We start from the raw sequence: 23,973 nt of genomic DNA, 5'->3' as shown, positions 1-23,973 counted from the left end.
ATGTTACTTAGCTTTTTTGTTTAGCAAATTAATTTTAATTCATTTTTGGTTAAAAAGATGGAACTTTGTAAAAGCACACCAAATTCTCCATGTATGTATAAGGCAAAAAAAAGAATTAAGACCCTGAGCAAAATAAATTGCTTTTAACATTTTTTATTCTATACAATTGTAGCTATGAAATCCCGAATTCCTCTTCTGCCAATATGGATGATTGATTTCTCTAAAGCGTTTGTTGCGGCTCTAAATCCCATATAAAGGCCACAACTTATTGCGTCAAAGAAAAATACAAACTTCACAGCTGAAATGATTTTAACTAGATAAGGTCACATTATTTCAGTCAGCCACACATCCACTGTGGCTGCAATCAGCAATAACACACTATGACAATGAAAATCAATGCTTGAGTTACGTCTGAATTTTTTATATATTTAAAATATATATTTAATCTGCTTTAAATTAATTTGTATTTAACTACATTGATTTAATATGCAAAACGTTTCTCTGTCACAGTCTAAGTATTATTATAAGATTGAGGGTCTCCAGAGTCATTGCAGTTTTTTTTATGATGAGGTTGTACGTGGTGTGTCCAGACACAGGTTAAAGAGAGAGCTCTTAAAGTGTTTTTGTACATAATGATATTAGAAAAAGAAACAAATGTTGAGAACATTTTGCATGCATGTTTAAGAAATGTAAATTTCCATGGTTGATGCTGCAGTACTGACCAGAATTGCAAAGGAATAAATATTTGCTGTCTTGGGTGCTGATGTGTACTTCAGAGTAAATTGTTTTGGACATGGGCACTTCATATACAGTACACCTCAGTGGATCTCGTCTTTGAAAAAACTCTTAGAGATACTAAAACTTTTTTTTCCCCAGTTTAACAATATTCTTTGAATGAATGTAAGAGCTTCATTCACAAAAGCTTTTTACACTACAGTATGCAGTGTAGCCTATCCAGTGATGAAAAGGTATGAGGTTTAGACCTATGAGGTTTAGGCCTATGAAAAGGTTCAGCCTATGTAGAAACAGCATAAAATCTTGTAAATAAGGCCCTAAACATTGTCAAGGAAAATATAAATATTATATGCAGATCTTGAAGATAAAGATACAGAAAAAAATGAACTCAAAATTAGTCACTCCACAGAGTTACTGTAGTTAATATTTGCTAAAAAGTTAAAAAATCAGTATCACATCGCTGCTTCAATTCAACTTTAAAGTCCGATAATTAGGTTGGAGCCATTTGTTAAAATAGATCTGGCTAAATGAGCACAAAAACATTTCCATCAATCAAAGAAATTAGTAAGAAAAGGTATTCAAAAAACACACTCTAAAAGGTCTTCAGAAAACTGAAGAGATATTAAGTTGTCCAGATGATTAAAAGAAGTGAGTGTTACATTAAGGCATGTATTTTAAAGACAGTTCAATTGAAAGAGATGGGGGGGAATACTGCTCTTATCTGAAATTGCATTACTGCATTACTAATGACATTTAGTGACAACAGAGAGGAGAAAAGCTCAATTTTCTACAATTTTAGGTCTTGCATTTGGTGAAAATTGCTTCCAATTGCTGGTGGAAGGGCTATGAAAGGCTCTGAAGCTGACAGTACCTACAGTAACTGAAAACAAATGCTTGAAAGTGTATGTTTTCATTCAGAACCTTAGAAGTTATATGCCATTTTAACAGAGAACTACAGCGTATATAGCATTTATAAATTATAATACTAACATTATAAATTATGTAAATAACATTTTAGAAGTAGCTGTATTAGCAGCAGTGATAATAAAAAATAATTATTTTGGTATTTGGAGTGTATTTTGTTTTACTATGGTATACACAAAAAAATCTGTATTATAAGCTGTCTGATCTAATGTACAGTAACAAGAAATGTTCAATGCTACTGAGTCTATGTTAAATCTTAAATTGGAATGTATTAAATCATGATGCATACAGTAAATGTTCTGGGATTCATTAAACATTTATTCCAATTTATTATTTACCAACAATAATATGTAAGTAAGCACAACCAACACAAACTGCAGATTTTTTAAATTATTTTTATCACTAACAAGCAGCATAATGTGAGTGCAAATACCATTAGAAGGGAAAAGAATGAACAGAAAAATAAAATGCAAAGAAATGCAATTAGTGAAATACATAGCTCTTCTCATTCTAATTAGTGTTGCCAGAAGAATTTGAGATGACCAAGTTCCTCGACAACCACAGTGTGCAGTTGTTTATCAAACAAAAAATAAATAAATTGGGGCCAAGAAGTACAGTACTGTACATTAAATGCAATACATTCCAATACTGTTTGTGAATCACACAACACTGAACACTTGCATTTACAATTTAAAGTCTCAAAAGCTGATATTGCCCTTACTGTGTCTACAACAAGCTGCATAGCCAACCAGGTGAGCCTTTTATGCAGAAGATTAAAAACTGGGACATCAGATCTTTCACAGTTCAGTCTTATCAACACTGGATGCCTGCGAGTGCTTAACTAGTATCAGTCAGGAAAGGGAATTCAAATGTAATGAATTTAATCAAAGTAGCTGCCGGGAAGATTTAGTGAAACAATTTAAGCAGAGGGTGTTTAATTGCAACACAACCATTCCCTTTTTCTTCAGTCTCTCTGATTTTTGTGATGCCCACCTGGTGTCAATATTTTGCTCTTTTATGAAACACCAGCAATTATGTTGCCATGTTCTTATGACTTAAAATAACTTAGCATCAATGGATGCCCAAATAAAGAATTGACACTCACAGCATCATTTTAATGCCTTAAGAGAAATAAACACTATCTACAGAATGAATTCACAAAAGATAAATACTGTAAGTATTGATAAAGATATGGATGGAAATAGAAAAAAAATAGATAAAATACATATGTTGGAAACTGAATCCAGAGATGGAGCTCTTCACATCTAATCTTTCCTTTTCTTTTATGCAGTGTTGTACAACATAAAGCTGATTTTCATTTAACTGTTCAATGAATAGTTAAATTTTCAAGGCGAAATGCCCCATATGCTGTATTTGTATGAATTGAATGAACTGGAATGGTCCCTTCTTCAAATTTTTGTAGCAAATAAGGGCTATTTCTGATTCTAGCTGACAAGTAAGGCAAAGAGAAGAAAGCAGACTCCTGAGTGAACACCTTTAGAGTGTGATTCGTGCTGACTATGTTCACACATACAGTAGCAGATGAACGCCAGTCAGTGGTATTAGTGAATGGGGCTGCTGCCAGAGGACATGGAAGCCTATTCTCATGGAGGAGAAATTGTGTTCTTCCTGGAGGGTAGGATATGTCAATCATCCCAGAAAGCAACTGAACTGTGCTCCTATGGAAATCTCTTCCTAAAAAATAAAAATGAATCTGTACAATACTGTCATTACTGCTGTACATACTGTACCTGCGAGAAATGCTGTGTATATGACTTTTTCAGCCCTTGCAAACTAAAACTACTGCAGTATCTAAACTAGAGCACACTAACCCAGGAAAACAGACTCACAGAGGAAAAAGGTTAAAAATGCATGAAATAAATAAGCCCACTGAGAAAACCAGAATTTCCTACCTGACGTAAAGAGAACGCTTCTGGTTGGTTCGTAGAGAGCCTGATCCTGAGCTCATGCTGTGGTTCATCATCTGCTCCCGTAAATCATGGATTTTTGCTTCAAATCGACCGTATTCTGAAACAAGCATGATAAAAATGGTCTCAACATCTGTTTCATTCTCTATTTACAAGTGTGCTGTTCTTAAACAGGATCTGCAGCGAAACAGAGAATGCAGAGCACAAGAAACTCAACACTCTGTGTGTAATCAATACTATCAAGGCCAACAAATGACATGGTCAAAAAGCAGCTCTGGAAGCCCAAGGTCAAATTGTAAAGGAAGTAAGCAATATGTGTTTGTTGTAGGATTTCCAAACAGAAAAAAACTTGTTCTGTGTTACTGTATTTGTGTTTTATTTGGAAGATGCAATGAAAATCCATCTAAGTTGTATCATTCTTAATTACAAGATCAGATAAAAGGGCAGCTCTGCATGCTTCAGCCTTCTAGTCACATAGAAATGCAGACACAAGGCAGGGATAAACTGACATTACTGAAAGAAAATCTACCGGTAGTGCTGAGAACACAAAAGCCTAACATTCAGAGAAATGTTGAAAAGCCTTCCCTCCTAGTTGAAAGTATTCAGGCCTCAGTCTTGTGTTAAGCAAAAATACTGTCCTTTAGTAGAAATTCAGCATGGAAAAAACAATAAAAAACAATCAATGGACGTCAGCCAGCACATGTACCTAGCTTCTAAGTGACTTCAATTTATTGATTATCTGTAAAAAGCAACTTGATATGAAGTGTTTTAATAAGAATGGTAAAAAGCTAGAAAAAAACACAATTGTCCAAGGCAAGTCTCAAAAGAGCTTTGCAGCCAATAGATTCTACTTTATAGTTTATAGTACTACAGAACTGCAAACAACTTGGTTACACTATGTGTGTTATTGCTCAAAGTAAAAAAAACAAACCTTTATGACCTTAGCAATGCAAAATACTCTATTAGGATGCTTAGACTGTACATAATGTCATTTATCAGCAGGGACATCCTACAGTATAAGCATTCAAACTGTGGCAGTGTACAGGTCCCAGAATGAAAGAAAACAAGGCACAATATGGAATAATATCAATATTACAAGCAGCCTCATTCAAGTCATTTTTTTAATTCAAGAAAACATCTTTGAAAGAACAAGAAGGAATGCCTCCCTTTAAATATTAAACACAAAAATAAAAAAGATAATACATAAATCTTTTAATTTTCTAATGATTTTGAACATGATTATAGACAATTCAATGTATATTTCATGTCGAAGAGAGATGGGAGGCATTCATTAAACAGCCATACAAAATTAAAAAAACAAATAAGAATCCACTTTAGGTATGTCCAATGCCATAGGGCATACCATCAAATTAATAAGTAATTAGTTCATTCTGAAAGGCATTCGCACAATCCAGCTGTGAGCTGATGAGATGGAGAAAGTAATTTCTTATACCCTTTGAAGAATGCTTGTTTCCAAAATTATCCATATTCATTGGACATCAGAATAACGGTAAGTGTAGTAATAGTTATACTTTTTTACAGCTCATTATACATTACAGATGTACAAGCCTTTTGTTACTTTACGGATACAATCTATTATTGCTACAGCAAATGAGTTTCAAGCTTGTTTTTATAAGGCTGAGCTTTAAAGAATTTTGCTTTGTACTGTACAAGAACAATGTGCTTTATTAATGATAGACCTTTCAGTTTGCTTTGCTGTACCTTTCCTTTATTGCTGTAAATGCTAAGTACTATGGTACCTATTGTACCATACAAATCATATATTCAGTCCATCTAATGAATTTACTGTAGTTGGATATCCTTTGAAATCAGCACTTCAAATCATTAATATACTGGAATATTGTCAAAATAAAAAAACTGTACCAAGTTCACCAAAGAATGACAGTATGAGAAATAATTTAATTGTATGATAAAATGAAAAACTAAAAACATGAAAATTACAAAACCTTAGGTTGATGGTGTGGTTTTGTTTGAGGTTCTGTTTAAACGTACTTGGTTCCCTGTATATTTTTCATTTTTACTTAACAAAATGTCCCTTTCTTTCCCATTTAATTTGATATTAATTTTAAATGTAATAACTAAAAGCAATCAGCTGTTTATTTGCTGATTTGAACACCATCCTCACTTGTTTTACTTAATTAAATGAACCAGGAACTTTGCCAAAGAGGCTATTGATAAGACAGAAACAGCTCACCTGCCTCCATAGAGAATCACAAATATTTTGGGGTTGTGAGCCATTTTTGACAAAATAGAATACATTTTGCATGGCATGTTCATGAGAACTCTTTTTCTGATTTTTCTAATTAACATAATCCCTAAAAGATGGTTCATTTGATGTGAAGGAAGAATTACCTACAGCAGTTTCCTAGTTCTCATAACCCAATCAACATTATCAATTAAAACAGCAACACAATCCTTGTTTCTTACTCATGTACACATTTTGTTCTAATTTCGCTTGAGGTGAGAAGGAAAAAAACATTATTCTATCTCAACTGCATTCACACTCCTCCCCACAGAAAACAGCTATTAGTGTAAGCATAAATCTTTTACTTGAAGTACAGTGTACGCGTTCATAACCTTACACAGGTAGATTAAGAAGTAGATACAAATGTTCTTCCTGCATTACAAAGGTTGTCTGTTTGCATATATGGGTACTGTATATTCACTATATGTCCCTGGACTATTGTGACGGTGCAAGTGATTTTGCACTAATGCATATTTCATGTGTAACAATTTATGATTCTACATTAGTCTCACTATTATTAAAATAGTATTATAATTAACTTGAGCATCTAACTTAATATGTTCCAAGACACATTATGTATGTTTATAATGAAGTTCTATAATATTGTTCAGTATGTGTCAACTCCCATCACTATACAGTATGTATTATATACACATTGAGTTACTTTTAATTATGTAACATTCTTCTCAAATATGTTTATAACTAATTGGCATTCTGCCTAAAATTATAACTAATTTTATTCTGCCTTCAGAAAAGTGGCTTACAGAACAGCAAAATATGATTTAATTCTAACAGTGCATTTATAACAGCACACAAAATACCCAAACAATAACAAAAGAGTTCTAAACTTATACTATTGCTTCACACCCGAGTTAACATGACTTAACATGATTTAAATTTCTCCCTATGACTTGACTAAATTTACAGCTACAGTAAAAGGAATGGCTGATGACTCAATCACTTGTCACTGCAAGATATTTTTAAGACCGCTATTTTGAAGCTAAATTCACAGAGAGCAATGACACACCCCATTTCCATGTATTATTTTACAACCTATCACAGAATTTTAGATTTGCCAAGCCATATCATTTAGTAGTGAACAAAAGCAAGTTTTGGCATTTTATAAAACCACTGTAAATATATCCCTGTGAACAAAAGTAGTAAGGTTAATTTGTGACAAAATCATCCAGGATTCATCAGTATCTTTGCTTAGATTCTCTTTTATAAGTGCAAATTATATCAAAATCAAAGGGAACATTGATTGAAACTCCATTCTCTAGTATTCCATATGGAAAGGAAACGGCCAGGGAGCAAATAGTTTGGAATGAATAATGACAGATTGCGGGTAGCTTGGATACAAGACTGTCAAATGGTGGATAATGCAAACAAACCCACACAGAATAAAAAAGAAAAATATGAGCACTGCCTTTGGCAATTATGGTACTCAAATAGACTGATTTGTTTTTTAGCAGCTAAAGATATATCAAAGGGTGCACTTTTAGCCACTAAATCCAGAATTAGAATCAAAGCCCTCTGACATGTCTTTTCCAAAAATCTTTTCGGTCAACATGTTAAAAAGCATTTTAAATCTATTCAAATTTCATGTTTTAATACCTTTTTAATTTTCTTGACTAAGAAAAATGGGTTAAAAACTGTACATGTATTTTTGTTACACATCATTTCACATTAAACTACTGTATATTGAATCTCTTGTGCAGGGAACAATATAAATAGTTTGCTTTTACTGCACAATAAAGTAATAAGGCACTTTGCAAAGTCTTTCACATTCACTGAAGTCAACAGCACTTAGGAAACAATAACACTTATTGACATACAGCCTACAAAGATTAATTGTAGGACTACTTCTATGTGACTATGTTGAAAGAATTGGCAAATTTCAACAAGCACATAATCCATGCTAGTAAGCAACAGCATAGCAACAGCACTCGCTGCTAGGGTTCTTTTTAGTTCATTCATAGAACAAAAGCAATATGAGAACCATGGGTCTTTTAAAAAGCACAGAAAGCAAGCAATCCATTACTCAAAAATAATAAAGCAAAGCATATTTTAGATCTGTTTGCTGTATACATTTTTCCGGGAGTGCAAATCATAACTCAATAACTTACCTACCAAGCTGCCTTTAGTTCCTTAGATCAAGCCAAGCCAGTAAGCATCCCTTAAGAAGCAACTCCTCCAGCTGCTTTTAACCTTTATCACAAAATAGTCTCCCTCACCAACATGCATACAAACACACTCCAACTCTTCTAAAGAGAATGAATCACAATTTCTAGTTGCTAAAACATCTTTCTTTAGTTAGCAGTAGGGGGTGATGAATGCAATCTATAAACACATACTGTAGCTGATAGAGATATTCTGCTGTAACTCACTCTGATGAACAGCACACAGCTAGCAGCACAGACAGTAATTGGTTCCTTATACTCTACTAGCACAGTCCAATAGCAAACTCCCACCTCCTCCTCCTACACTGGATATAACTATTGGTTAGAATCGCAGTGGTTAAGGTGGAAAATGCAGATGCATTAGGCATTTTGTCTTGTTTCAGTGTAATATCCTCCTGGCATCATATTTTTGTTGTTACTGTGTGTTTTGCTTTATTGTATTTTTTTTGCAAACATCACCATCATGGTTTATACAGTACAGTATATACAGTAAGTGTATGTGTGAATATTTCATGCAATTTCATAAGTCATGCAATTTAGAGCAATGAGAGCATAATAGAGTCAAACCTATTATTCTTTTTGGAAAAAAAACAATATTCAGAACATCAGTTTTTAGGATCTTGAATATCCTTGAGTATTTTCATATTTATCACAATTTAATTTAATTCACAATGCCAATACTTTTATGAAGAAAACAAAAATCACAGTCCACTTTGGGAAATTCATTGATAAAAAGCTGAACAAAGTATCTTGATCCTGTAGAGTAAGAGTAATGGACTCCTAAATTGTTTTCAGTCAAAACAACAAATTCATTGCTTTCTTAATCAGTTAATCAAAGTAATATGCTTTGTGTTAAAGTATATTTTAAAATTTTACAAGCAGAATCCAAGAAAGATGAATAATGTAAGGAAATCAGATTATAAAGGAATAAGAGTTTACCAGAAATTAGAATGGGACAGAATAAATACAGCACCTGCAGAAAATGAATAGCAGCATTTATAGATTTTCTGCTTAAAGCACAGAACAGATCCATTCTATGAGTAAGTACTGTAAGTCAAAGTGTAGAATGCAAAAATGATTAATACAGGTGACTCAATTAAGAAAAGTGAAGGAGAAAGAAAGCACTGTATAAAAAGGTAGAAAAAAACAGAATCTAGTTCAAAAAGAAGTGTAATGAAGTACAAGCATAAGTAAAAAGTAATATAAGGAAAGAGATAGAAGAGAATATTGCAATGCAGGGTAAAATAAATTATACATTTTTTCACTATTACAGCACAAAAACACGAAGCTGATGAATGCCCTCGTCTAACTTGTAATTTTTCATAGGTTATATTTTATACAGTGTAATGCTTTAGAGTGCTTTAACTTCATTAATGTATCAACATCTTATTACTCTTATAATGTGTCGTTCTTCCGGATATAGACTTTTCCTACAATCAAATATTGTTCCTTAGAGTTTAAGTGCTCATTTAAAATTTGAATCTCTTTACAAGAACCCCACACAGTTCTACAAACAGGGCTCCAGGCACACAGCAGGCGAGTAATGTAGATTACACTGCTGAAGTCCTAGTCAAATACAAAAAAGAATGCAAATTTTAAAGCGTCAAGTGTGAACTGCTTTTTAATGTGTTGCCGCTCTCTTCATACAGTACATAAAGAACCTAAACAGGTTATTCATCTAAATTGTGTAATTTGCCACAGATCTCTGGATGCATAATACAGTAGGTTTGGCTCCTTTATTTTTAAACTGATTCTTCTTTTAGGGATGCTCTTAAATACATCATATTTTCTACAAGACAGCTTTGACCACAGTAGATTATCCTACTGTACCTTATCATTGTTCAGCCTACTACTGTATGCCCAGCCAACTCAGAGGCTGTGACTTAAATCCCATTCATACCATATAATGGTCAATCTACAACATTTAATATGGCAATATCAAAGGGCTCACTCTGTCACCTATCACAGGGCCAATCACAATGTCAATCAAAATAAAGGACACGTTTCATACATTCCTTTTAATAAATATTAATAAACTTATATTTACAAGAATAGGGCAAATAATTCAGCAGGTAAAACTGTAATGAATGTTTTAAACAGAAGTGGCGTTACGACTTTGATAGTCAATGTGAGATCTAAAATTTTTTCAACCTTATGTACAGTATAAAACACGTTGTTTTATGTCAAATGTATGGAAGAAGATGCAATTTGCAATTGCTGTTAAAAAAGCACAAAATATACAGTTAGTGAAAAAGAAAGTAATGACAACTCAAAAAAACAAACTCAACAGGCAGGCAGTCTACATTCACTGAATTTTTTAAGATGCCTTCCAGCATTGCATTAATTGGCAGTCTGTCAAGGGTGTTTGCACACAGCAGGATGCTCTTAGGACTGGTTTAATGGTGACTATTTTAGCTACCAAAATAAATTTTATAGGTGTATATTTCTGTTGTGTCTTTTTAGTTGAAAACCCCAGTGATTTAGTAGTTGTTGAAAATACAGTAGGTTAAGAAATCCTAAAGAGCTCTGACTGTATACATCAGACCCCACGTACGACATTGGTCTGTACAATTGTTTGTGCTGCACATCAAACTACAGTATCTTGCAGGAAGTGAAGGGGCATCACTCTGCGTGAATATTAAGGCTTTGTTAGCCTTCAAAATTCCCAAATTAGTTAAATTCAATCATCTCACAACAGCTCTCACTTTAGGAACATGCAGTAATTGCAACTCACATATTCTTTTAAGAACATAAGAACAAATAAAAATGAGAGAAGGTTCTAGAGAAGATTATAGAGAAGAAATCTTGGTGACCAAAATTATACACATTATTTTAAATGAATAAAGGTCTTACTAGGACAGTTTATGTATTAACACAATTGTGATTTAAATTATACTTTATTATATTTGTTTAAGCAAAAACAAATATAAAATGTGAAACACTGAGGTTGAAGAGGCTAATTATACAAAATACTAAGTTTATATTGACTCATTATTTACATCTTCCAGGCACTTTAGGGAAGCAATAAAAAACAAACTTTATATTGTACTGTATATGTTTGGGTACAGTATATACAGTAGTTTGTTTTTATTGCTTCCCTAAAGTGCCTGGAAGATGTAAATAATGAGTCAATATAAACTTAGTATTTTGTATAATTAGCCTCTTCAACCTCAGTGTTTCACATTTTATATTTGTTTTTGCTTCCTGCATGCTACAATCTGTACATCTCTATGTTAAATATCTGCCAAGTGTTTTTAAAATCCTTTTGTATCTTCAACTTCCTACTAGATTGGTATCATTGACAAACTTTACTAGTTTTCCAGCAACAACAGATCATTGATATGATTTAGGACAAACAGTGGTCCCAATACAGATACATGCAGTACTCCATTAATTACATCATTTACAATTTGAGCATTTACCTCTTACCTGTGCCATCTGTTTCCGATCCATTAATCACTTTGTAATCTAAGTAGTACATGAATTACTGTGAATGCCTACTGCCTGCAACTTATTTTTATGATGAATTTTGTCAAGAGTATTCCTGAAAAACGAAAACTAAATTTCCTAATGAAATGATACTCTAATTTAGTTTAAATTAGTGATTCCATAGCCTTGCACATAAAAGAAGTAAGACCTATTGGCCTATAATTACTTAATCCAGTTTGTGGGCCCTTTCTATGGACATGCATTTTTGCATTGGTTATTACAGTGCCCCTGTCCTGCCAGACACTTGGAGGAGTTTCATTAACGGTGTACTGTACGAATAACTATAAGGAGTGACACAAGTTCATTATTGCTAGCTGGACATCTGGCTTCTGATGAGACCACAAGCAGAAGTGGGTCATGGAGCTACATAAAAATGATTTTATGTAATCAGTAAACAGAATTTGATTTCTTTATGGCTAAATTTTTATACTGGTATTTTTTTTAATTTGATCAATTCAGGATAATTTTGATAAAATGTACTACCCAATGAACAGATACAACAATAAATGACAAAAAGTATATTAGAAAATCTTAAATATTTAATCTGTTTATTATAGTATATTATAATGTTATAATATAACATTATAAAATCAAAATTTATATAAAAACATTCAGGTGTACAGTACCTGAACTATCTGCATTTATAAATATCTCGATATTCAAGACTTATAATTCATACACAGAGACATTAATATATACAGTATATTATTATAATATCAGTATAGTATATTATACTTATACAGTACTATACTGATATTATACTAAGTAGCCCAATAATTGTTAGTAGGATACAGTACAGATAAAATGTGCAACATAATAATGTTTTATTTCATACAAAGTAAGACCATTTAGGACAGGTGAATGTCAGCCGTATCAAGAACATAATCATTGTATAAATAAAATGGGACGTTGTATTCTCAGCTTTTGACAAGACAGTGCAATTTATCATTCTCTGTCTCACCAGCCATTTCCTACTCTACTTTTTCAATTTCCACATCACATAAAAAAGCAAGGTTTCTGTGCATTCACAGAACCTGGTCTTACATAAAAGGCAGGAAGAAACACTCAACACATGCATTCAGAGTTGATTTGCACTGTTAATAGTTGCAATGACATTGTGGTTCTGGATGTGTGTACATAATGAAAAGAAATGTTTCGGGAGGAGTTTTGAAAAGGTAGGCAAATGATAACCCTGTATAATGTGACAAGATAAACACTGGATAAACATGCAGGATAAGGAAAGGTGCTGTCTTTAATCACAGAATATTAATCTGAAGCATATTTATATGTAAGTACAGGATCAAAAATATTCTACACAGCAGTGTACCCAAAGTTTCACTGTAAAGTATCTCATTAGGATAACATTTAAATGTTTTTTTCAGACAATAACAAGTATCAGAAACTTATTCTCTAAAGTTTAGAGAATAATCAAGTTGATTGGAAATCATGAAAGCAAAAAGAACTGTAGCATTGTTCTAAGTCTACTCCTAAATATGAATTAAGCACAGGACTGCAATCAGAATTTTGTATCTCTATCTGTGTATCTGCTTGGATTTCAAATGCAGGAGTAACCTATTCATATAGTTTCATAAATTATTGACAGTAGTATCAACTCATATTGCTGTTTGAAAGGAACTTTTCAAAAAAGATAAGAAGATAGCTCTCATCACAACGACATTCCCCAAAAAGTTGTGGGAAATGACCTTCCATCCTAAGTCATCTGACCTGTTGGTGCAAGACAATTGGTATGGTTACTTTTTACAAATCTGTAGCTGAGGTCAGTAAAAATCTGCTATCTGGAGACAGAAGGCAAAACTTATGATATGCAAACTGCACCAGAGGGAGAGAGGGAAATAAGATTGTCTGAGAGAGTGTGTGAGAGAGTTAGAACTGGGAACTGTGAGTTTTGGACACAAGAGCTTTTGGAGGAGTCTCAGAGAGTGACTTTGTTTTGAGCCAGTAAGCAGCTTGGCTGCCCAGCTGAGATTATAAAGAGGGCTCACAAAGATGTCTAGTTAGAAGCTCAAAGAGAAGTTTGGGATTTTGTTTGTGAGTCACAATTTCTGTGTTTTTCTGTGTTTCACACTGAAAATAAAAGACCATTATCTTTTTACCTTATGGTTGTCATGCGTGTTTTACCTAGACCCACCTGTAAAAAATCACCCTGACTCAGGTGGCGTCACAAAGTATTATAAATAGTTCTATTTCTTCCTTCTGTTTTTCAAACAAAACAGTTAATTTACAGTATAGCCATATACAGTAACTAACCCATGAATAAACACTAAACTACTATAGTTCAAGCACATTACTAAGCCCAGCTTTATTTCTCTGCATAGACACTTCACACAAATGTATATTTTTTATTTCAATAAATTTTCACTCACTATGTTGTACTGCACACTAAAGCACATTAAATCTTTTTCAGAGAAAAAAAACATGCAAGCATCACATTTTCATACATTCATAGAAATATGATGTATTGTATCATATACAGTATGTTCTCCAGAGGTCGGATGACTCAAAGTTTCCAACAGTGTTATCATGAACATTATTAAATGCACAGGGCAATCACTATAAACTGTACATGTTCCTTGTATTTTATCAGTGAAATATCTCTCAGAAGACCTTTATTTACCTCTGTCTCAATGCATAATGAAAGCATTGAAATTTGCCGGATCAGGACAAGAGCAGGAGCAGACTGACTTGCTAAGAAAATAATTAGAGCCTTATGGAAAATGAGATGAACGAGGAAAGGAGTAGTGTTCAATAGAGTTTCTATTCTTTATTATGATCTTATATCATAAATGACTCTAGGGTTTATCAAGAACGTCTACGCTTAAATTACTGGCGTTTCCTTATTAATGATTTACCATGACCATGATTCAGCAAATTCAGCTAATCCCTAACAGGATTAATTTTCAACATTTTTTTAATGAAAATGAAAGAGACACGAGAAAGAAAATACAGTATATGGTGTCCCTAGGCTTTGCTTTATTTTGTGTTGTCTTACTACACCCAGCCTATGGATCAATGTCCTGGCCAGCAGCACAGTGTTTAAGTACAATAAAGCTATTTTACCACTGATCCAATAAGCAACATGATTGTCCTAATTAATCAAAGTTACCTCCACAGATGGTAGACCGTATAATAATATATTAAGCGATCAGTCTCAAAATGCTTTTAAAATCTGCACAAAAAGATCAGTTGCATTTAAAAGTAATACAATACAAGATGTGGAACTCAACAAAACATTCTAAATGTGAAATTTAAATTACTGTACATTGGTACTGTACTATGAAATTATAAGACTGAATAATAGCTCACATATCTACCTGGCAAATATCTACCTGTCATAAATCCTTGGTGCTGACTAGAAAAGGAAAAATAATGAAATGCGTATACTATCATGTGTTGTTCTTCATAATTTAATCCCAATGTTTGTTGACATTTAAGTACCACAGTAAGGCTTCTATGTTCTTTTACTCTGGAGGTCAAGAATGTCACTGACAAGACATTTTATTCTTATTGTTTTTGAAGTGATGATGGCTACAGGTTTTATATGGTAAACACAGAATAAAGGTCAGACATAGGCAAATAAAATTACTTGCATTCTAGACACCACTAGTGCCATTCAAACCAAATTCTATGGCTTTTGTCTGGGTTTTCTGAGACTGACCTTTTAATACACAAGGGGAAACGCTATCTGTACACTGTCATTGCACAGATAAAATACAATTATCTCAACAACGTATTTAAACTGAAAAAGGCAATTCAGTCAAATCTTCCCCTGAAGTCAAATGCTTACAACTTACAGTATGCATGTTCTTATGTCTATTAAAACTTAAAAAATATGTTACCAGCTACAGTTGACTTTATTGCTGTTGACACCAGGAGTCCTGAATAGCTCTTCTAGTGAAGTTTTCTGCCTCAAGTGAAGACGGAATTGTATAACCTTGAGATCGCTGCTACAAATCCAGCACAAGCTACAGAATTCTTCAACTGTACCTGAAATTTCCTTGCAGCAGAACGTTAACTGGTTAATTGCTTGTAGGGCTGGGTGTGGGGGAATAGAGTTAGTAAGGGGATCCGGGGATTAAAACAGTTTAGGGGCTTGCAGGATTCAGTGCTATCGGGAAGAGCTCTGACAATAAAGATTTACTGTTTATGGCTCAGTCTGTGGCCTGGGCAATGTTTTACCTACAGTAGCCCTGTGTGAGTTCAGTGGTGGAATAACCACCACATTTTAATATATTTTAAAGGGAACATAAATATAAAAATAAAGCAGCAAACTGTTACATGAATATAATGCTAATAATACAATGTATTATTCTAATATTGAAATTAGTTCACATAAATAATTATTTAATAACATATATTAATGACTTCTTAATGGTAGTACAATTGTAATCCCATAACTACATATCTTAAACTATTAATTTGGAAGTTGCAGGGATATTAATATTAAATCATCCATATTGTCCAAAATATTGTGTACTTTAACAAACAGCTAAATTGAGAACAAAATGTTAAGTAGCAATGTAGTAACTTTTGAACCCTAACGTTTGGGTTCTCTAAGTTCTGGATGAAGGTTCATGATTGTATTGTTACTATTCTGATACTCTTTGACCCCTTAAACATTGGTGGCTCTAGATGGGAAACCCCATGACTGACTGCAGAACCAAGCCAAACTGTCAGCTCAGATTTGCTTTCTGGTTACATCTGGTTGGGATGCATGCCATGCCTGGTCTCGTTGCCAAGTTAACACTGCCTGTCTTTGACATGCCCTAAATGAACTTCAACTTTCCATTATATTCCTTATAACTCGAGTTCGTTGAGCAACTCTCAAGTTCATCAAGCACTGCGACGAAGGCCTTCAACAAATTCAATCAATCAATTAAATCAATTAAAAAGGGAAGAGGCCCCAGAGTGTTTGTGCCTCTGAATCTTAAAATTGTCATTTGTTCTTCAAAGCTACACAATTACAGCTTACCATGTGGTGTGGTTCTTCCTGGAGAATGACAATTTATTTTTTTCTAACGTACTGTATGCAGTGAGTACCAAAAGCAATTTTGAGAAGGTACAGAATGCAGTATAATCTTTATTCTTATAGGTTTTTTATTCTAAACACAGCACATTCTCCAATATCAAGTCGAGCTTTAATATCATCTCATTTTGGTTTTATTTTTTTCTGCTTTTGCAAAAGCTTGTAATCTTTTAACTTTACACAGTATTATTTTTTTTTCTTTTAATTACAATGTAGTTTTTGCCAACAAAAGTTCTTGTAACAAACAAAATGTGAAACCGAATGTTTTGTTATTATGAACTATTCTCATAAATGTTTTATTTAATACATTTGTGTCTCAAAAATGCTGAGTGCTTGCTGTTAGAGGAAGCAATGGTGTTTGGGACTGGGGTATTGTTAATCATTATCCTTCTTTTCTCTTAGCGCCAACAGAAAGGTAGGGTTTCCTTAATGCAGTTACAGTACATACAGTACTTTCTTTAGACTGCAACACTAGCAGTAGGGAGACGGCACTGCAATGCAGAGATACTCCTCAGCCCCACAGCTTGAAGAGAGCAAACAGCTGAATCTACACTATACAGTATACTGTAAGTGTATACTACACAAGCAGTATATCTATAAACAAATTGGAGCTCTCGGCAAACTGACCAAAAACTGTGCTCATTCTTTATGCTTTCACTTTTTTTATGAACTATATTTTGGTATTAGTGTATATATTCAAATTTAAATACATATGGAGTTCATACAAGGAAATTACAGTATTCAAATCACACATCTTAGCTTGCCTTGCTTATGCAGAACCATAATCTAATTAGTTGTACTTCTGTAGTTAATTAAACATACATTTATTCCTGGCCAGAGCCTCAAATAGTGAGCCAGTCCAACTTCTGTTACTTCATTAATGAACTGGTTCTTTGATATGCTATTGGCATTAGATGTCTGCACTACTTCAATTCACTCTTCATTGGTCTTCCAGTAACCACTGGGTTGAGTCCATCTGATGCAAAACACAATACATCTTCCACTCTTTTGGCCAGTTGTGATAACATTACCTCTCAGCTGGTCCTACAACACTTGTTATTCTGAAGTAAAAATATGTGAATATTTGTTGTTGTTAGTCTAGGTCAGTGCCCCCATTCTCTGGAATTCCTTTTTGAACTTGTGTTCAAAATCCTGCTATTCTTCAGCTTACCTTCACCTATCCTTCGTTTACGTCTAGATACAATCCCACCTTTTCACCTTGGCTTTCCCCTCAAAATGTTCAGGGAAGCCAACTTTATATATTACTACAGCGTATAAGTTGTTTATATATTATCTGTTGTATTATGTTTTTAATGTACTGTACAGTGCTTTCTGGAGGAAACTTTCCTTGAAGAGTGCGGCATTAGATTAAGTTAGATTGAACAGTGTTACTTTCAAGAGTAAAACCAATTACATCACATCCATTCCTGCTGTGCTGATAACAGCACCTTCTGCCCATTTTTCAGTTCTGCACGTTAACATCTGATCGCCTGCATTTTTCTCCATTTACACTTCACCTGCATGAGAACTCGGGACCTAATTTACACTGCATTCTGCCTCTGCATTAGCTTTCACTTCTTAAGCAGACTTGTAGAAGGATGTCACTTTTTTTACCGCTGTCTGACACTGACGTCAATAAATGCACTTAAGACTATAATTTCTTCACTACATCCAGTGTCTACAGACAGAATATAAGTTCTCAGCCAGACACTAAACATAACTGTGGACAAGAGACTTGAATCCAAAATGAGATCACAGTCATTCTATATTAGTGTTAATCATTGAAATATACTTGGAATATGATGAATATGTGTGGATGAGTCTGCAGATAGATATGTCTCTTTGGGGAATATGACTGACTCTAAAGGTGGCAGCTGTAGCAGCATGAGACATAATTGCCCAGATGCATTGCTCTGTTTTCACAGTAGCCATTACCTCTGTTGGTTTTTCCATTTCCATCTCCAAATCTTATTAGTTCATTTGAAACCTGATTTAGATTTAGAATAACTATTGTCCTTATAGCATTGAAATGCTGCAAAATACACCATGTATGCATACGATTCAGATTTCATTTTAACCTAGTTCAAATAATTTTCTGACTCACGTTTTTGGATATACTGTATACATTTTCAAGGATGCAGAATGGAAATACAAGAATATATCACAGTTACTGTAACTACAACATACATTTTAGGTGCCCACAACGAAATCTGCACGACTCCTTCAGCTCAAGGTCAACCTCCACTGCCAGGAAAGCTGTCCCTTTCCCTTGTGAATGATTCGCTTTGTGTTCACTAGCTATTCTATTACACTTCCACAGAGCCCAGGCTCTCATCAATCTTTATCAGTGTGAAAAAAAACTGAACAACCCCCCCCAGCTTTCACTGTGTCCTTTTGATCGATGGAGGACGGCATTTTTGAACATTTTTATCCAGGCCAGCATCTCCATCTGTTAATGTGCCAGGAGTTTTCTGCCCCCCAGTAAGAAGAGAAGCAGAGGCAACATGCCCATGCAACGGTGAAAACTTTCAACTCTTCTCCAAATAATTGAAGAGACCCGTTTTAACTCTCCAGGCTGTCATAACCAGAGCCGCTTGCACAAATTAATGGACTCTTCAAGTAATTCAGAGTAGTGTCACAACACAAGACAGCTGAAAAAGTCAAGACTACAGTATAGTCTAATTTTGCACATTGCAAAATGTGCACATTATAGTACATTATCCTATTTAGTAGCTATTTTACTGTGTACTACTGTACCTGCAGTCAATGTCTTTTATTAGAATAAAGCCAGTGTAATCTTACACTTACAATTACAATTGTTAATAGGTCAAATTATTTTTTTTCTTGAAAACTTTTTTTTATCTTATCTATCTGAAAAGTACATTTCCCTGAATAAATAAAATCAAAACCTGTGTTTTTTTTTCTAAAATTTGTATTTTATTACATTTTTCAGAAAGAGTATCCAGAAATGTGATGGATTATCTTAATGTCTTCCTTTTGTTATCCATAACCACTCATTTTTAGCTTAACTTCATTTGCTTAATTTTTTAAATAGCAACAGTATCTACAGAGTTCATAACCAACCAGTGTTACCATGGGATTCTGATTTCTTTTTCTGGCAAAAACTGTATAAATGTCTTTTGACTCCTTTTCCTTTTTATATTTTATAGGGTTGTGTCAGTGCTGGACAGCTAAATCAGTGTTTGACAGTGCTGGAAGAATTTACTTACCTTCTGGCCGGTACTGTGCAATAATGGTCACTGTCTGTCCTGCTCCCTTTAAAGCTGCTGCTGCCTGTTCATGTGTAGCACCTCGCAGATCTATGCCATTTACCTAAAACGAGTTCAAGACACACTTCCTTTACAACAGATCTTGCAGTTCCATCGATTCTCAATAGCTGCAAGAATTGTAAACAACAAGATTAATGGAATCAGTTAGAAACACACAGACTGTGTCTGTTCTCAGGTTTTGGTTTTTGAAAAGAGGTTAATAATATCATAGACTATATGGGAGGCAGATAGGCAGAGACAGACCAAGACGGATTGAAAAGATCAGAAGAGTATTCTTAGCATCCAAGTTGTCCAAACATTTGAAATACAATCTTGAAGATTTTAACTTATCTGTTTGCCATAATTTCAAAACGTAAACAGGAATGATATGTATCTCAATTTTCCATTAAACCCTTCCCTAAGGTATCCTGGTGTTGTTCACTGCATCCCAAAATCTCATGTAATGTAACTTTCAATCAGGTCACATTTGTCCTAGACCTCCTTACAGTACGTCAATAAGTACAACTGAGGAAATATTACGTCTCTTGAGGAGGATTTTAATAATGCAAAGGGTTAATCTCCTACACCTTTTGAGCCTGAGCTGTCACCCATTTTGGCAGCTTGTGCTTGGGCACTGAGACCAACAATTTTATGCAGATCAGTCATTATTAGAAATCAGAGCACTGACATGCCCCCTCTGCTACTTCTAATCAAGGGTGCCTGCTCTTCCCTCTTTGAAGTGGCATGCTTTGATTGTAATGAAAAGGAGTTTGATTTCCTTTAAATCAGCTTTCCTATCCAATGAAAAGAGGAATTATTTATCAAAGACCTTTTACAGGGACATTTTGAAGAGGTTGTAATGTGATTAATAAAGGGAGCTATATCTTTACCCTCAGCTAGAGTCGCTCAACAAATACCTGTAAGGTAAAGATTAGTAAAGGATCTTAAGGTTACTACAGTACGTATTATTCAGTGGAAGAGTCATATTATTAAAAGGATGTGGTGCAAAAGGCCTCACTGACACATTTGTCATTTTATTCATTCTGAATTTTTAGAATTTCACAAATAAATAAGACAAGCCAAATAAGAGATAAAGGAAGAAGACGAACTGACAATTTCTGTGCAGTCATGTCCTCCTCTTCATTCATGTACAAAACCAATGTAATAGCACCACCTACAGAACTGCAGTTGTAATTTGTATTCTGAACAGTGCTGTATTTTTCAACTGCATCTTAAGAATAGGAATTTTGCCATTCTAGCAGAATAATAATTGAGCAGTAAAATTAAAACAAATTTAATAAAACACAATATAAAGTCATAAAAATACTAATTTGTCCATCATTTTAAGTAATAATTTCTGTGTCCATTTTGACCAATCGTATATAGTATAAATGTATACCATTATGTAGTATATACAGTAAATCTACGTTTATTACACCATATTACAATTCTAAAAATATGGCCAATAATATGTACCTTTGTTAGAGCTGAAAAATATCCATATCATGTTATAGAGCATTTTAAGGCTGATAAACTCAAAGACAAATGCTGCCATCTGGTGGAATTTTAACCAAGAAAATGATTCCCAAGATGTCAAATTTTAAATTAAAACTGCATTTACTTCCATAATCATGCAGATAGTTCTATATATAACTATACATAGTACATCTATTACAATACATAATGTGGCTACAATATGCAATATGGCATGTTTTTTTTTTCTTGTCATTTGTATTTTTGCTTATTTTTTCTTTTCTACTGTATTTGAATGATTTCTTTCTTCCGTCGTTGGGTTTGACTTTATATATTGTAAGTCACCCCAGACAAGGGCGTCTGCTCTGTAAGACAATAACACCAAAAATAAAAAAAAATCATATTTTAACACTCTTCTAAAAATAAGTAAAGAGTAAAAGAAGTTGAGATAGCTACGGAAAAGAGGTACAGGATTAGGGGGGAAAACAAACGAAAACCATGCCTTCAAGCACTTGTGAGGCAGTCCTAGAAGAAGCCCAAGCTTGACTTACAGACAGGATCTGGTCTCCTCTTCGCAGCTCGCCACTCAGGTCTGCAGGTCCTCCCGCCAGGATGAAGGACACAAAGATTCCTTCCCCATCCTCGCCCCCCACAATGTTGAAGCCCAGGCCCGTTGAGCCCTTGTGCAGGACGATCTTCCGGGGTTCTCTGTACAAACATGCCAGATAGTACATATAGTCAGAAGCGTCTGCTCCACTGTGCATCTTAGTGAGAAATCCGCACAATCTACCAGTGGCATATGACCAACAGGGGATTGCTCTACTTAAATACCATTTGTCCTATTTTATTCTTCCTTAAGATACAGAATTAACTCTCTCTGCTCTATCAGTCTATTATCTCATGTACACACAAAGGCAGAGAAGAAAACACTCCCAGTGCATAGAGTGATAAGTTCATACTGTATGTAGCAAGACACTGATAGCCCAGGACACTGATAAACAGTGCTCTCAAGACCGTAGTCAAAGGAGAATGCAGAGTACCTCACTCCTGACTCAGGTTGGTTAGTAAGGCTAACTAGGCCAAATATAAAAAAACCTTCATCTTTACCCAGTAGCCACCCTATTTTTAGAAATCTAGGTGGAACATTCAAGTTTATGCTTTTTCTTGAGTGGTTACACAGATGCCACTGACATGAATCCTGCTGTGTACTGCACAACATTAATTTCTAAGTGGGATTTTCACAACTAGACTTCTTCTAGAAGAAGTATTTTATCAATATACATTTTAATCAATATATTTACAGTTTAGTCCTCCAAATATGTACTTAACTCAAAAATCAAAGAAAAAACATGAGTGCTTTAAGGGGAAGTGGATCAATTTTGAGTTAAACAGGACGGCTCAAAGCCGTCCACCCAAAGCATGGCCCCAATTACAGTACAGGAATTTATTGTAGAACTGAATGTTGTTGGAGATCCTGTTCTGGAATTTCTCATTTGACCTACTTGTTGAAATTTGGAGCTCAACCACCTCCCTAAGCCAAGTCAATTTAAATGGGCCAGTGCCCCTGCACAGCTGAAGACTCCAACCAGTACTCTTCCCTGCGGATCTGTGCACCTGATCCAGGACAGACTCATTAAAGAAGGTCAGCTTTCCTACCCAGAAACAGCTACATGCGTCACATAGAATGTAAGCCTTTAATTTCATATGATATTTTTCCAATTTAAAATTAACAACGGTTTCTCCCATCATTAGCTCCATTCACTTTACATCTGCAAACGTGTATTTCATTGTGAACTTTGGCTGACGTACTGTACTGTATATCTGTACTTTATAGTCATTATCAAACCCAGTGAAAAACGTTTACATTTAAAATAGTGTTTCTATGCTTCGCTTCAGGCCAGGTGTCACAGGAAAGTCACACAGAAAACAGTGAAATGGTGAAATACTGTATTGCACCTGAAGCATGAAAAATGCAATGTCACAAATGGAAATTTATCTTGGACATCAATTTTCACATCTCATACTACATACGGTAGGAACTGTGTGAAGGATCAATTTAACACAAAGTAAGAATATTGTATACAGTATATGTTGTATACAGAGCGATTGTCAACAGCAATAAATATACTTAATAAAAGATGTGTAATCTTGAACCATTCAGATAAATATGTTTTCCATTCCTTTAGAAGATATATTCTTACCATTTTTTAAACACAGTCTACTACTAAAATTACAGATAATTAGGTTAAACTGAATGAAAAATATTAGGCACAGTACTGAAAAACAGAGACACAGGAAAAAACCATTTCAAGCATGTTTATGATGGGTAATATTTCCTTTTTAAGAAATAGTGCAATTGCAATATCGCACCAGTAGATGGCATTAAGATTTAGGAAATTAGCATGAGAATGATAGTTGGCAAATACAGTATTCATATATTTATTATAGTAGCAATCACCCCTTGTTATTTAAACAGTTACTATAAAGTTAAAAAAAAAGCTAAGTGGAAAACACCACAAAGATAAAACGTGAAAATAACTATAAACAACAAAACACCTTCACTGTCAAAGCCAAAACAGAGTCCCCTTCAAGGTTTGGGTCATTAAAGCATGAGTAACGACTCCATGAACATCACAAAGATTTAGTTCTTGAACTGTCTAACACT

At 34.3% G+C, this 23,973-nt stretch overlaps 1 protein-coding gene across 27 annotated transcripts in view; it reads right to left on the bottom strand.

The window, feature by feature from the left end:
- Window positions 1–23,973, bottom strand: part of dlg2 (discs, large homolog 2 (Drosophila)) — a 277,129-nt gene that overhangs the window by 38,091 nt on the left and 215,065 nt on the right. For all 27 annotated transcript variants that reach the window (XR_015940025.1, XR_015940024.1, XM_088639000.1 and 24 more), the window contains 3 exons: window positions 21,860–22,016; window positions 19,797–19,899; window positions 3,573–3,687 (listed from right to left, as the gene is read on the bottom strand). Coding sequence is in view for 25 of the 27 variants with exons in the window: in XM_088639000.1 (XP_088495126.1) it covers window positions 3,573–3,687; window positions 19,797–19,899; window positions 21,860–22,016 (375 nt within the window). In the remaining 2 variants the exon portion in view is untranslated. The remainder of the gene's footprint in view (window positions 1–3,572; window positions 3,688–19,796; window positions 19,900–21,859; window positions 22,017–23,973) is intronic.

The sequence above is a fragment of the Lepisosteus platostomus genome, chromosome 7, assembly GCF_059453375.1.
Source record: "Lepisosteus platostomus isolate fLepPlt1 chromosome 7, fLepPlt1.hap1, whole genome shotgun sequence".
In the NCBI taxonomy this organism is placed as follows: Eukaryota; Metazoa; Chordata; class Actinopteri; order Semionotiformes; family Lepisosteidae; genus Lepisosteus; species Lepisosteus platostomus.
Note: the sequence above shows the minus strand (reverse complement) of the source record. Positions and strands in the feature narration are given on the sequence as shown.